This window comes from Cryptococcus depauperatus, chromosome 1 (assembly GCF_001720195.1).
Source record: "Cryptococcus depauperatus CBS 7841 chromosome 1, complete sequence".
NCBI classification, from domain to species: Eukaryota; Fungi; Basidiomycota; class Tremellomycetes; order Tremellales; family Cryptococcaceae; genus Cryptococcus; species Cryptococcus depauperatus.
The window spans coordinates 2,722,366-2,736,010 of NC_089468.1; the positions used below are offsets into that span (position 1 = coordinate 2,722,366).

The 13,645-nt window shown below is 45.8% G+C and overlaps 7 protein-coding genes and 1 non-coding gene across 8 annotated transcripts; 4 read left to right on the forward strand and 4 right to left on the reverse strand.

Annotated features, from left to right (window-relative positions):
* Positions 1-909: 909 nt before the first annotated feature.
* Positions 910-1,638, reverse strand: L203_101069 (uncharacterized protein; the record flags this gene model as incomplete). Its single annotated transcript, XM_066210519.1, has 4 exons — positions 910-1,193; positions 1,260-1,465; positions 1,516-1,579; positions 1,623-1,638. 4 exons carry the CDS (start codon positions 1,636-1,638, stop codon positions 910-912), a joined length of 570 nt encoding a protein of 189 aa, XP_066066616.1.
* Positions 1,639-1,795: 157 nt separating this feature from the next.
* Positions 1,796-3,730, forward strand: L203_101070 (uncharacterized protein; the record flags this gene model as incomplete). Its single annotated transcript, XM_066210520.1, has 8 exons — positions 1,796-1,826; positions 1,869-2,081; positions 2,159-2,318; positions 2,362-2,653; positions 2,699-2,743; positions 2,786-3,217; positions 3,265-3,318; positions 3,377-3,730. The coding sequence occupies 8 exons, from the start codon at positions 1,796-1,798 to the stop codon at positions 3,728-3,730; spliced, it is 1,581 nt and encodes a 526-aa protein (XP_066066617.1).
* A 153-nt stretch (positions 3,731-3,883) lies between these two features.
* Positions 3,884-5,304, reverse strand: L203_101071 (uncharacterized protein; the record flags this gene model as incomplete). The annotated part of the gene is made up of 8 exons (XM_066210521.1): positions 3,884-4,087; positions 4,139-4,212; positions 4,277-4,426; positions 4,475-4,673; positions 4,740-4,861; positions 4,921-4,985; positions 5,042-5,103; positions 5,152-5,304. The coding sequence occupies 8 exons, from the start codon at positions 5,302-5,304 to the stop codon at positions 3,884-3,886; spliced, it is 1,029 nt and encodes a 342-aa protein (XP_066066618.1).
* Positions 5,305-5,680: 376 nt separating this feature from the next.
* On the forward strand, positions 5,681-6,436 carry L203_101072 (adenylylsulfate kinase; the record flags this gene model as incomplete). Its single annotated transcript, XM_066210522.1, has 4 exons — positions 5,681-5,708; positions 5,753-5,838; positions 5,886-5,981; positions 6,035-6,436. The coding sequence occupies 4 exons, from the start codon at positions 5,681-5,683 to the stop codon at positions 6,434-6,436; spliced, it is 612 nt and encodes a 203-aa protein (XP_066066619.1).
* A 61-nt stretch (positions 6,437-6,497) lies between these two features.
* On the reverse strand, positions 6,498-10,073 carry L203_101073 (uncharacterized protein; the record flags this gene model as incomplete). Its single annotated transcript, XM_066210523.1, has 16 exons — positions 6,498-6,873; positions 6,919-7,053; positions 7,108-7,336; positions 7,393-7,503; positions 7,551-7,650; positions 7,697-7,716; positions 7,764-7,868; positions 7,917-8,193; positions 8,244-8,331; positions 8,387-8,540; positions 8,598-8,667; positions 8,719-9,102; positions 9,153-9,445; positions 9,491-9,728; positions 9,785-9,887; positions 9,994-10,073. 16 exons carry the CDS (start codon positions 10,071-10,073, stop codon positions 6,498-6,500), a joined length of 2,763 nt encoding a protein of 920 aa, XP_066066620.1.
* A 239-nt stretch (positions 10,074-10,312) lies between these two features.
* On the forward strand, positions 10,313-11,704 carry L203_101074 (uncharacterized protein; the record flags this gene model as incomplete). The annotated part of the gene is made up of 7 exons (XM_066210524.1): positions 10,313-10,535; positions 10,586-10,846; positions 10,894-10,924; positions 10,973-11,073; positions 11,121-11,187; positions 11,240-11,288; positions 11,339-11,704. 7 exons carry the CDS (start codon positions 10,313-10,315, stop codon positions 11,702-11,704), a joined length of 1,098 nt encoding a protein of 365 aa, XP_066066621.1.
* A 257-nt stretch (positions 11,705-11,961) lies between these two features.
* L203_101075 lies at positions 11,962-12,077 on the reverse strand. The gene has a single exon (XR_010725522.1). It is a non-coding gene; the product is annotated as a 5S ribosomal RNA (ribosomal RNA).
* Positions 12,078-12,279: 202 nt separating this feature from the next.
* L203_101076 (uncharacterized protein) lies at positions 12,280-13,452 on the forward strand (the record flags this gene model as incomplete). The annotated part of the gene is made up of 4 exons (XM_066210525.1): positions 12,280-12,819; positions 12,873-12,951; positions 13,001-13,164; positions 13,210-13,452. 4 exons carry the CDS (start codon positions 12,280-12,282, stop codon positions 13,450-13,452), a joined length of 1,026 nt encoding a protein of 341 aa, XP_066066622.1.
* Positions 13,453-13,645: the final 193 nt, after the last annotated feature.

The following is a 13,645-nucleotide window of genomic DNA, read 5'->3' on the forward strand; positions in this document are numbered from 1 at the left end:
CTACGACTACACCGTGTATCTTGAAGACGTAGCCTGTGGTCGATTTCTTTGTATTCAGATCTCCTCCCCAATCCGCATCTACGTATCCTAGTTTCACTGGATTGCTCGAATGGGCATTGAAAATCAATGTCAAATCCGTTGTTCCTCGAATATATCTCAGGCAGTGTTTAGCTGCTAGCCAGTGAAATTTGTTTCATTTGCTAATGAACCTCGATAGCACTCCTGCTGTCTGTGCTAGGTCTGGTCGGGCGATAGTTGCGGCGTAAAGAATGGAATCCACGACTTGTGGATATGACCAATAGTGTAGAAAGCTGCCTTGATGTCCATCTGTATGGCAGAGTTGCCATTTTTGTTGGTTCTGAATATGAACGAGTACATTTTTCCCAGCCTTCCGCTCCTCGCCAACCTCATGACATCTGCAACACCTAGATGGCCTAATTGGCAGTGTCAAGAGTGCAGAGAGCCAGTGGAAGCCTGGAAGGCGGTAGCGGGATGACATGCCTTGAAGGAATAGAGCCCATTCTGGATTGGGACAGTAACAATAGTCTTGCTATTGGTGTCCATAGGAGCACCTCCATAGTCGTAAAAAAATCCAGTGAGTGTTGGGCGGTCTCTTGTTGACGGCGATGAGATTGTAAGACAATTCTGATACGATGAGAAAGCCATGAACAAGATTGCCGAGATTAGTGTACACTGTCCTGTAACTTCCAGCCTAGTTCCGATAGAACAGAGGTAGAAATGCATTGCGTCTGTTGTAAAAGATCTCTGCTGGGTTGCTGAGCTCGACATTTAAAAGCATAGCACCTACAATGGATTTTCTTTCGAGATTCCATGATATTGGCATTGTAAAGATAGAAATGTAAAAGAGAAATGAAATAATATTAAAAATGACAAGAAATGCATGCACCTTTATTCTTCTCCGAGCCATCTGTCTGCAACGGCACCAATCCAAGGCAAATAAAACCTGTCTAGACCTTGTTGGGCACCATACCATGCTTTGAACGAAGCATACAACGTCGTCCCAAGTGAGGCGAGGATAAAGATTGTCTTCAAAAACGACGGCAGTCGGATGAGGAGTTTGAAGACGAGGAATAGGACGAGCAGCGGAGTGGTCAAGAGAGCAGACTGGTATGCTGCCGAGTGAGCAGAGGACACTACGGGATGACCCACCATGGAAGCGGACATAGTCGTTTCTGGTCTCGAGAATGAGAAACAACAACGCTGTAGAGTTAGCAGTCATCCGTCCACAAGTCGCTTACCAGATGCTGGCCCGGCAAGATAGGTAGCGGCCGCCATCACATCTATCCGCCATCCAAACCTACTCTCCCATGCATTCGCCCTGTCACCAGCGATGTCGAGCAAGCCAGCCGACTCTGGGTCAGAGGAAAAGGCTTGCGGTACAGCACTCGGGTCAGAGATAGATCCTCCAGATTGGTATGAGCCAGCATTGTACTCTGACGCGTTGCTGGCTGGTCAATGATAATCTATTTTATAGGAACATACCGAGTGAACCACGGCTTCTTGGACTTGGGCTTGACCTCTGGAGGATCAGTGGAGGGAACATCAGGCGGCGGTTGGTCTATGGTTTGTGAGTAGCTAAGCCAGTAATTGGATAGGCTTACATGGAGAAAAGTTCATATTGATATAGATGCAAAAACAAAATAAAGAGTTGTCGAAATGGTTGTCTTATCAAGAGTATCGTTGACGTCACCACTTTTTTTGTCATTTCACGACTTTAAATGTCTTTTGTATCTTCACTTTCCTTTTCTACTTTACATTTCCATTTCCGTTAAATATGAACGCGGCTCTTTTGCAGCAGATTCAGCGTGAGTGCTGTGCTATAATCAGTCTTTTGCTAATGGTAATAGAGGGCAAGGGACTTAAAAAGGCAGCCACAAACGATAGATCCGGTCCTCACGTAGCTGGGAATGTCAGCGGGAGTGATTTAAAAGCAAACCAATCTACAAGCAATGCTCGTCCTCCAGCTCCTCCTCCAAGTGGCAACAATCCGGCGTCGCAATTGGCGGGACTTTTTGCCGGTGGGATGCCCGTCTTGAAAAAAGCTGGAGAAAGAGTCCCATGTGAGTGCTGACGACTCTATGAAATGCTGACTTTGCAGCTGGTTCAAGCTCTTTTGCAAAGCCGCCGCCTGTTCCAGTTGCCTCCAACACAAGGCCAGCAGTCCCACCGCCGCCTCCGCCTCCAGGTCGGCAAGTTCCAGCACCTCCTCCTGCTTCAAGTCGAGCCACTCCTCCAATACCACCTGCGCCTCCTGCACCTGTACCAGCCAGACATGTTCCAACACCGCCTGTAAGAACGTACGTAGAGAGGCGAGATATTTGCAAGTGACTGACTTAACAGTAAACCGCCTGCTTCTGCCCCTCCAAGAGCTCCTCCCCGCGCTCCGCCTACCCCGCCTTCCCCGCCTTCTGCCCATAATCGGGCAGTACCTCCTGTGCCTCCTGTACCTCCTCCAGCTCCCGTTAGAGGCAGTATTCCTCCACCTGCGAGGTCAACGCTGGCACCTCCAGCTCCCCCTCCTCTTCCACCTACTCATCAAGTGCCTAAACGAGAAACTCCAGCTCCACCACCGTTGCCTGGCAGGTCGCCCATACCAAATCTTCCCGATAGATCTGGAAGTACTGTTCCAGGAGTAGGTCTTGAGAATTTCATGGATGCCATACTGATATTGCCGTAGAGATCGATACCTCCTCCGCCTAGACCTCCATCTCATGCTGTACAGGTTAGTGCCGATGATGTTGGAGACTGCAACTAACAGTGACAGCGAGCACCCCCTCCTCCACCACCTCCTCGCCCAACAGGGCCGCCTACGTTGCCTTCCCGACCTACAAGTTCTTACACCTCATCGAATCGCACACTGCCACCACCACTGCCAGGTGGTCGACCTGGTTCAAGTTTGGCCCCGCCTACTCCTCCAAGGAGACCATCCTCTGTCTCCGCATCTGGCTCTACTGTCCCCTCTCCACCTGCACCCCCAGCTCCTCCGCTACCTGTAAGCGCACCTAGAAGGATAATTCCTCCACCTGCATCTGCGCCTGCACCGCCTTCCCGTCCTATCCCACCTCCTGTACCACCTCATATTCCGCCCGCTCAATCAGTTTCTGCGTCACATTCTGAGGACGAAGCGGAATTACCGCCGCCTCTACCTGCTGATCGAAATGGTAGAACAATAGCGCCCTCTCCAGGACCTCTCGCCGTAAGCGCAACACCAGTGGATAGGGCGATAGCTAACGATGACTATAGAGGTCTACGCCTCCCCCTCCGCCACCGCCTCCATCGGGGCTCAGTCCTGCAGCTGTAGGTATTCATCATGACGTGATTCGCAGCTTCAGAGTTTATATTAATGACTTTATAGCGCATCGCGCCGCCTACTCGCGCACCACCCTCCCCCGCGTCCCCGCAAGACAGATCAAAACCCTCCGGAGCGTTGTTTGCTCCGCCTCCTCCGCCTTCAGGCCTCTCTCCCGCTGCTCGCAGGTCGCTAACTCCGTCTTTTCCTGCTCCTCCCGTTGTGAGCAACAACAATCATTCTCGAGCATCATCGTTTGATGGAGCAGCGTCTGACGACGGAAATGCACCTGAACCACCTGCCGTGGTAGGCAGTTGGGTTTTCCCCATGAAAAACACGTTTCCTGCTCCAAGGCCATGGACGGGCGGTAAAAAGACTTATGCGAGTGGGAACGTTTCCAGAGCTGGACGTGGATTCTAACAGAATGGTGCTTTGTTTGCAGGTCTTGAAAGTAGGAAAAATGAGGTTCAGGTATCAATTATGAATGTTTTTGTTGGAATCTTTGTCTGCAATACTCTTTTACATCCTATCACAAACGCTACCCAAGTAGAACCTAATTTATCACAAATATTGCTAAGCCTTGGCTTTTCCAATCTCTTTTACCAACTCTGGTACTGCCTCATAGAGATCAGCCACAAGACCGGCGTCTGCCACCTGGAATATAGGGGCATCGGGGTCTTTATTAATGGCGATAATCATCTTAGATTCCTTCATACCGGCCAAATGCTGGATAGCACCAGAAATACCCACTGCGACGTACAACTCGGGAGCGACGACCTATCATAGATAAGCTTGATCATGACCCTGTACAGAAGTGAACAAGCCAACCTTGCCAGTCTGTCCGACTTGAAGAGAGTTGTCGGCGTAACCTGCATCCACCGCTGCGCGGGAAGCTCCTACCGCTACAGCCATTTACAGTCAGTACTACGCTGACAGATTCCAATTTCCCTTATGACAGGAATTTACCAGCACCAAGAGAGTCAGCGAGTGGGTCCATGATTCGGTCAAAAGTCTCTTTTGACTTGAGAGCACGACCACCAGAAACTATCCGAGTAGCAGAAGCCAAATCTGGGCGGGACGACACGGTGAGTTCCTCCGAAACGTACTTGGTAGGTGCTATCTCGCCATCGTCAGCCGTTTTCCCGTGTAACACAGATGGCATACACTCGGTGGAAGCAGTGTCAATTGTTTCAACAGAGGCAGATCCACTCCCAGTGGCTGCCTTGTCAAATGCCGTTGTACGGACTGTTACAATTTTGACATCATCCTTAGGAGAAGATTTGACTTTTAATATGGCATTGCCAGCATAAATAGGTCGAGTGAATGTATCGCCAGAAGGTTCAAGGGCAATAATATCGGCAATCTACCATTACACATTAGCAAAGGTTGCCTTGGTCTCTCTGACAAATGGTATGGAAAAGGAGCGCACCAAAGATTTATCAAGAAGACCAGCAAGACGAGGGAAAACGTTTTTGCCTGCGGCAGTATGAGCAGCAAAGATGTGTGAAACGTCTTTTGAGGAGGTGATTGAGGCGAGCAAAGGGGCCACAGCTAAGGGAAAAGTCGAAAACGGTCAGCTTAGTGTTGACGTAGAAAGAAATTAGACGTACTTTCGGTAAGAACATGAGAGTAAGAGTCTGAAACGGCAGAGTAAACCTTTGAAAGATCGTTGATCCTGACAAAAACATAAGTATACTTGATTGTGCATATCAAGGTTGATGTGACGCTGACTTCTTGGCTTGCTCAAGCACACCCTCAACCTCTGACTTGGACCCAATCACTAGACCGTGAGTCTAGAAGCCAGTAAGCCATCTGTTTCCCAATCAAACATTTACACCTACATCATTGCCCAGTGATTTAGCAGCTGTGACAGCGCTTAGAGAAGCATCGCTCAATTTACCACCCTTGTGCTCCAGAAAGACAAGTGAAGAAGCGTGTCTGCTCTGCGTGGTTGCAAACTTGGGCTTTAATGCTCTGAGTGCTGATCTGAACATTGTCTTCCGGCAAATAGCTTGTTGAAAAGAAAAGTCAAAAGAGTTGAAACCAAGAAAGTGAGTGCTTATCGTTGGCCGGCTTTCTCCTTTCCGAAATGGCCTAACATTACGTAACCATATTCTCGCTTATAACTGATAGTTTAATTTGATCCCGCCTTATCTAATCTTTTTGTGATTCATTCGGAATTTCTTAAATCAGTTTTGGGAATTGATCCCAGTCGATAAATGGCGTGACTGACCGCCAAATCACTGAAAAACAAAAGACAAACAATTGTTTCTGTTTTACAGTATCATTATCTTTCTACTTCTCGCTTCATCTAAAATTATCAAAAGAAGTATATAAACAGGACTTTTTACTTGAGCAGAGACAAGCACAATGGCTACCAACATTACCTTCCATCCTGGTCAGTTGATGATGTTTTTAGAGCATGACTGACATCTTGCCCAGGTGCAGTCACTCAGGAAGAACGAGATGATCTTTTGGATCAGAAAGGGTGCACTATCTGGCTCACTGGTCTGAGCGCTTCCGGAAAGGTTAGCTTGACAATCTCGCTGCTTGAAATCATACTGACAATGACTAGTCTACTATTGCTACTGCCCTTGAGCAACACTTGTTACATAAAAAGCTTCACGCCTATAGGTTAGACGGTGACAATATCCGTTTCGGTCTCAACAAGGTTTGTCAAACGACTGGGCTCGATCAATCAGCTCACGTCTTTTGCATAAACAGGATCTCGGTTTTGACCAGACTTCTCGAGTGGAAAACATTCGCCGAATTGGAGAGGTCTCTCTTCTCTTTGCTCTCTCTTCAACCATATCCGTTACCGCATTTATCTCTCCATACATGTCTGACCGACAACTCGCTCGAGAATTGCACGAGAAACACTCTCCGACGATCCCTTTCATTGAAGTCTTTATCGACGCCCCTCTCGAGGTCGTTGAGCAGAGAGATCCTAAGGGGTTATATAAAAAAGCTAGGACGGGTGAGATAAAAAACTTTACAGGTGTTTCAGCACCTTATGAAGCACCAGAGAAACCAGAGATTCACATCAAGACGAATGAAGTTGATGTTGAAGGTGCTGTTGGGATTATCGTAAAGTATCTGGAAGAAAAGCGTCTTATTTCCGCTTGAAAGCAATCATACTGAATAGATATGGTCAAATGCACAAAGCTATAAATATGATCTTCACCCGCTACCTTGATCTTGCCTCGCCGTCACTTTTCATCCCTCTCTTTTTCGCCTCTTCAATGATCTCAAAAGCATTTTGAATTTGCTCCCTGATTCCATCTCCCAGTGCTCCAATTTCTTCACCGGCCTGAGATGTTCCAACTTTGACCAGCATTTCCAAGGCTTTTTTGATGTGTTTCAAACAAACCTCTTCTTCTGATTGTTCTTCAAGATAGATTTCTCGGTCGGATTCGTCCATGTACGGCGCTTGTTCTTCCCGGTCTGCGCGAGTTTGTGCAAGATTTTGAAGAACAGAAAGCGTGCACTTCAAGAGCTGTGTAGTCAAGTTGGGTGGGAAAGGAGTAGAAACGACGTGAAGAGAGTCGGTAAATGACTTGTACCTGATGGTCGTTTAAGCTGCTATTTCCCTCTGGTATCGCACTCACAAAAGAGCGGTGAACCCGACATCAGTAGATCTGACCATTGTGTTGATAAGTTTTTGAAAAACATGCGTGAGATTAGCGGGATTATTGCCCCATGCGTTAGAGTCTTTTGCGACTTGTAGAAGGCCAGGAATCAAGCTACATGAGCGCATAAGCCAAGACGAATTTTCCCAGCTCAATTGAAAGACTTACAACGCAGCAGCCTCTCGCACTTGCTCAGAATGTGGGAAATCCAGCTCTTCTAGGCTCAACTGCATACAAGGAGCTAAGAAGGGATAAAATTTTGCTCGCATCTGGAAAGCGTATATAGTTAAATTTTCAAAGGCTGAAACTTTCTCGTCAATCTCAGATGTATGAGCACCAGTGCTAGCACTGGAATAATCAACGTCTATGCTATCTGATGTACTCAACGCTGTTGACACTAATAAATAGACAAATAAGTGTACGTGCGATATAAGCGGGATTCAACATACATACAGGGAGCACTTTTGGGTGGTCTGTAGGAGGCAGCTCGTAGTAACGGCGGAATGACATGGACGAGAAAAGGTTCAAAGTCCTCCTTAAGAGTTCGGCAAATAGTAGACCATGCTAGTTGTCCCTAAATAACGACTTCATCATATATTGTTATCACTCACCTTCCATAAGATAGCTTGAGCGAGGATCGTCACTGTCAGTGATATTGTTTTGTATGATAATCATATATTGTGCAAGCGTTACTGCATCTGTACCGAACATCTATGCAAACATTAAAAACTGCCCTCCGTAATATGCTCAGGCTCACTCGTTTCCCAACCGCCATACCTACAAGATGTGAGTAGCTCTCAACTACAAGGATTGCTTGTACTCACCAATCATGCTGCCACATTCCATTGCTCTGCCTTGTACTTTGCGCTGATGTTGATCCCAAACAGTCGCCGTCGACAAAACATGCAGAGATAGATCCATGACGTTCCCTATATTATAATGAGCCCATCTTCCTTACAAATCGGCTTGCTACCCACGGTAGAAAGGGCCAAATGATTCTGTAACAGCAACAGCAATTGTCCCTAGCGTTGCCAAGACTTGTTCTTGAGCATACACTATTTCACTTTGGTACAGGTTCAACAATGCCGTCACTACATCATCCAAATTATTATTGGAGAATTGTCGAGAATCTGCCTCTTGAAAAAAGTTTGTCATAGCCGCGGCAGCGTGAACCCGGACGCGCATGATTGGATCAACAAGCAAGGCGAGTAATACTTGAATTACATCGCCTGCAAATTGCTCTTGTATTATTCCCTATAGGTCTGTAAGCGTCCTATTAACTTCGCAACTCGGTTTTGACATACTTCACAATCGGCACATAATTGGCCGATGCATTGTATGAATGTATATCTCACTCTTGGATTGGAATCTTTAGCCGTCGGCGAAAGCATTCTATATATTTTGAGACACAAACGCAATAACCTGGGAGATGAAATATTTGACATACGTCAAAACATCTCGCATTCGTGGTTGTAACTCATCCAAACATCCTTCTGCCGTACTAGATATGCCCATAATGGCGGAAAATCGATATCTCCAATCTTCTTGTTGTAAAAGACCTTGGCAGTGCTCCGACAGTGCCGGAAGGATAAGCTCGCCCCCTGGCACCTCATTAGCTTTTTTGACGCACTATATATGAAGGGATAAGATGAACTTGCCTATAGCCATCGACAATCGGTCCAGAGTTTCCTCTGAGAACACAGGATAATTATCGTCCTCTTCATCCAACTTCATCACATCTCAGTAAAATGTACCCAGCTTCATTCAAAACAAACTCACATCTTCAGTGTCAAGCCATTCTTGTATGTCCATATCAAATGTCACTGCTTGTCTTCCCAACAACAATCCTACCAATTCTTTAACAGCTCTTCCTTTTTCCCAACGAGACAGTTGTATTGGCTTTAGTTCAAATAAAGATATCAATATTTCTGTAGCCGGATTGGCTATCTCTTCCCATTGATCTAACTCCATGTTATGTGGCGGATAGGGTGAGAAATGATAAGCTGACAGGTTGGTATCTTTAGAAGGGGGGGATAGTAGGGGCAAAAGCGATGTCATGACAATAGTGAGAGATCCAAGGAACAAGTTTGGATGGACCGACGCAAGATCGACTAATGGGATAAGTGCATGAGATGCAAGATTTGACGGAAGATTGTGCAGCGTCTAAAACCTTAAAAGTTAGATTTTGCTTCCTCTTTCAACGGCTCACTAACTTGGAAAGCATGATTAACCAGCCCTGCACCAATTTCATCCCGCTCCTTGCCAGTAATGCTCTCCATTAATACGCTTCTCATTGCTTTCATTGCTTCAACTCTCACATCTACACTAGGGTCATTGAGTCCAGCCAGTAGGATCTGAGCAAGTTGTCCCGCAGGAATAGGTTCCTTTACTGAGTCTACGAGGAGTGTTGGTGTAAGATCCAATAGCTGAAAAGGAGTGAACCGATGGAACGGGTGGGAAGATGCCGTCAATTCAAGGAGTACAGGCGGAATGGGTAGTAAAGGGCCTAACCATATGTCAACATGTTTCAACCCAAGAATAATCAACATACGTTGTCTTGCGCCGCATTCCTGGGCCCAATTTGCCGCGCATACACCGAGGCCCTTTCGCATCTTTGTGTCCATCTCATCTTTGAGTCCGGTACATATCACTGTCTCTATTCGACTTCGTGTAGTTTCACGAATCACATCATAGGGAGCTGTTGGATTTTGGTGTTGAGCATTGAGGAAAAGACCTGATAAAGGTCGGAAAGCAATGCGATTGAGTAGAAGCAGCGTGAGTAGGCGATGCTTGGTGGGCAATAATTGAGCGACTTATTCACAAAATGAAAATATTCCAGGCTTACGTCCAACTGGAAGCCTCCAACACCTTGAGCTCCTATTTGAGCGAGGACCAGCAGCACATCGCCAGGTTGTGCCAAAGTCAGGCTTTGCAGGTGTCTCTCTGCTCTGTTTAAACAATGGAAAAGGCATTATTAGTCGTTTGTCGTCGTCAAGTTAGAATTGCCATTGCTCCAAGGGCAGATCGCGAAATGACAAGATGAATAGCACTTACTCTCTTCTGGGCTCATCTTCTGTACCCAAGAAAGCTTCAAGGACGGCCCCTATGTCTCCCAACAGATGTTCTGTGGACATATCCAAGATATTTTGCTTAGAGAAGAAAAAGAGATACTGTACAAAAGATATATTTAATGTTTTAATATCATATGAATTGATTAAGACAGCATTTAACGAAGACTTCAGGAACGAGATTACAAAGTATTAAATCGCCTCCACCAGGAATTACAAACTTATTCTAATCAACAATCCTAATCGAACAACAAAAAAAGTTGGGAAATTATCAACAATTTCTTGCCTTTCTCTTATTCAGCATAATGCCCACAATTGGCCCTTCTCTGCTCTTTGTAGCAGGCCTCACTCTAGGCGTCGGAGCAGGCGTTCTATACCCCAGAAAATCTTCTCAAAATGTTGCTCTTCCACCCACCACGCCAGAAAACGCTCTACACTATGTAAAGTCTTTGTCAGAGTCGAAAGAAAGCAAAGCTCTAATCCCAACATCTACTGGTGTCATTGGGCCTTTACAAGGTGATTTTCCGGGTATGTATATCGTAATGAATAGCCTGACAAGAGATTAAGAGCATGCACAGGTCCTATTCCAGATATCTTCAAGAGAATTGCCTATACTGCTGCATATGACCGTCGTCTTCGGCATCCAGCTTGGACGGCAGAACATATTACGGCAGAATTACTTTCTAGAACTCCTCCGCCATGGGTGAAAGCTGAACCTGTTCCCCTTGATGTTGCTCGGAAAGCAGACATATCGCCTGAAGTTAAGCCCGATAGGTCGAAGAGTGTATTTAAAGAGGACCAAGGAATTCCAGAAATGTTTAGGGCAAAACTATCAGACTGTATGTTGGCTAAAATTACACTATGGCTAATGCTACAAAAACTTCAGACTTTCGAAGCGGCTACGACAGAGGACACATGTACGCTTTCATATTCTCTTTTCTTAAACTTACTCTGATGTAATCTAGGGTTCCAGCAGCGGATGCAAAGATTTCTCAAGAGGCCATGAATGAGACATTTTACCTGTCTAATATCGCTCCCCAAGTCGGTGACGGCTTCAACAGACATTGTGAGCGATGACATACGATCTTCATTTCTCAGTATTGATGTCAGCAGATTGGGCATATGTCGAAAATTTCTGCCGAGGGCTCACGAGTAACTTTGAAGATGTTTATGTTTTCACGTGAGTCTATTTGTACTTGGCTGCTCTGTGCCGTAAGTGACGTTCTTTGTAGTGTTCCCTTGTATCTGCCTGAAAAACACAACGATGGAAAATGGCGTGTAGTACGCAAGCTCTTTTCGATTTGATGATCTGACATGACTAACTTTTTTAGACCTATGAAGTTATTGGCGAACCTCCATCTATATCCGTCCCTACCCACTTTGCCAAGGTTATTCTCGCTTCTCGCCCGGATTTTGCTTACCCTCAAAAACCCTCTTCTACACCTGGACATACATCGCCTGAAACTGTAAAAGAGCTTGCTCTTGGCGCTTTCGTCTTACCAAACAAAGAAATACCCGATCAGGCCGATTTGAGAAGCTTCATTGTCCCTGTTGAGCATGTCGAGAAAGCTGCAGGTTTGAAGCTCTTCAACGAAGATGTCAAGAGGAAGAGTAAACAACTCTGTGCAGTCACTCAGTGTCAGGTTATCGTTAGAAGATTCGATGACACAAGGAAGCAGCTGAATGGAAAAAAGTAGACTATTAACGGACATTAGACAATTATCAACATAGAACACATGCATCATGACCGTCGATTAAAAGCATAACATCCATTGCATCTGTCAAGCCATGTCGTCAGTTCGGCTTTATGATTCTGGAGTGCTCATATTAATGCTTTTGAGAATATGTTTGTTTTGTTCAACCATTGAACTTCCCTTATGTATACATACAGATATGATTAAACTATTGGCATAAACTGCTTACATTAAAAAAAGGTAAGCACAAGAAAAAAAAAACCTCGGCACCCAGGATTCCCAAGTGGTCCCCCACCTTGGTACTAACCGAGCGATATGCAACTTGACTTCACGGATCGGACGGGACGTGGTATTTAATGCAAATTCTATGGCCGAGGATGTCAGTATATACTGACAAGCAATATAAGCCATCAAATATAGGCAAAATATTAAACACCTTGAAGCCTCCATGTATCTCGGATCATTTCCAGTCACCCATTTTTTAACTCTTCTACATGCCTCATTTTTGAAAATGAAAATGAAAATGAAAATGAAAATGAAAATCTTTCATCTTTCATCTCACGCTCGAAGCGCACGTTATGCTCTGGCTGGTCTTGCTGTTACTCCAACAAGTTCAAAGTGCTGAAATACTCAACTACAATGCCGGCGGGCCAGGTCTAGCCTGGGCCAACGGCCTCTGGGTACCCATGGCAGGTTTCACTGGGCCCGGCACGTTGATATCGTCTTATTACACTTGGTCGCCATACCCCACCATCCCAACAGACGAGCACTCTTCCCTGTACGTCGTCCCGTTTTCCTTTATCCCCATGCTCTGGGGTTGCAACCAGACGTATATCGATCCATTTCGACAGCAAGTCGCCAACAATTTTTCCAACGCGACGTTGACTCCATCACGGGCCATTCTTGGCTTCAACGAACCTGACCATCCTGGACAAGCCTTGTGCACGCCTCAGGATGCCGCTCAAACCTGGAAAGACGTCCTTGAGCCTCTCAAACAGAGAGGTTACCGACTAGGCAGTCCAGCGGTGACGAGCGGAGACCAAGGCAAGCAGTGGATGTCGGAGTGGTATGCGGCCTGTAATGGGGGTTGTAACCCAGACTTTACGGCGGTTCACTGGGTAAGACAAATTTGCAGGCTGACTCACAGAGTGTATGGCTGACCATGTTCAAGTATGACCTCGTTGCCCAAAACTTTATCGAGCATCTCCAATACTATCATTCAACTTACAACAAGCCCCTCTGGGTGACCGGTACGTCCGCTGTGTTGCAGTGACAAGGATCGACTTGACGATGGGCTAGAGTATGCGCCACAAAACTTTTCGGTGTTTAATGCCACCACGGGCAGCTATGATTCTCAAGCGACTTTTGTCGAGATTCAAAGGTTCATGGATGTGACGACGGCGTACATGAAGAGCGTCGACTGGGTGGAGAGATGGTTTTGGTTTGGAGCCATGTATGATATGGTAAGTTGAATGTTGATTATATAAAGTTAAAGAGAAATCAATTAGCAAGGTGTAAATACGCTTGACACTTTATTTGCTGAAAGTGGCAGACAAAATCGTACAGGCGCTTTGAACGCACTGGGCACTGAGTTTGCGGGCTCCAACGGCAGTGTTGTCTTGTCTCATTCACAGAGATCAAACGCCTTAAGACTCACAGGCTTTTGTCCTACGGGAAGTTGCTGGTCGGCTCGGTTTCCTGTCATTTTGGTCTTGACGGCCAAATACATTTTGGGTTATATTGAGTTATAACATGCGCCAAAGAGTTATCTGGTATATGAAATGAAGAGAAATAACGCACTTGTACAAGTTCACTCGTGTCAATCATACCTATACATATTTAGAATTGCAATCATCCAATCGTATACAATCAAAACAGCTATCATATATTGCATCAGAATGCCAACCTAGAGAGATGTATAGAAATGAATTAAAGAAAGAAAGA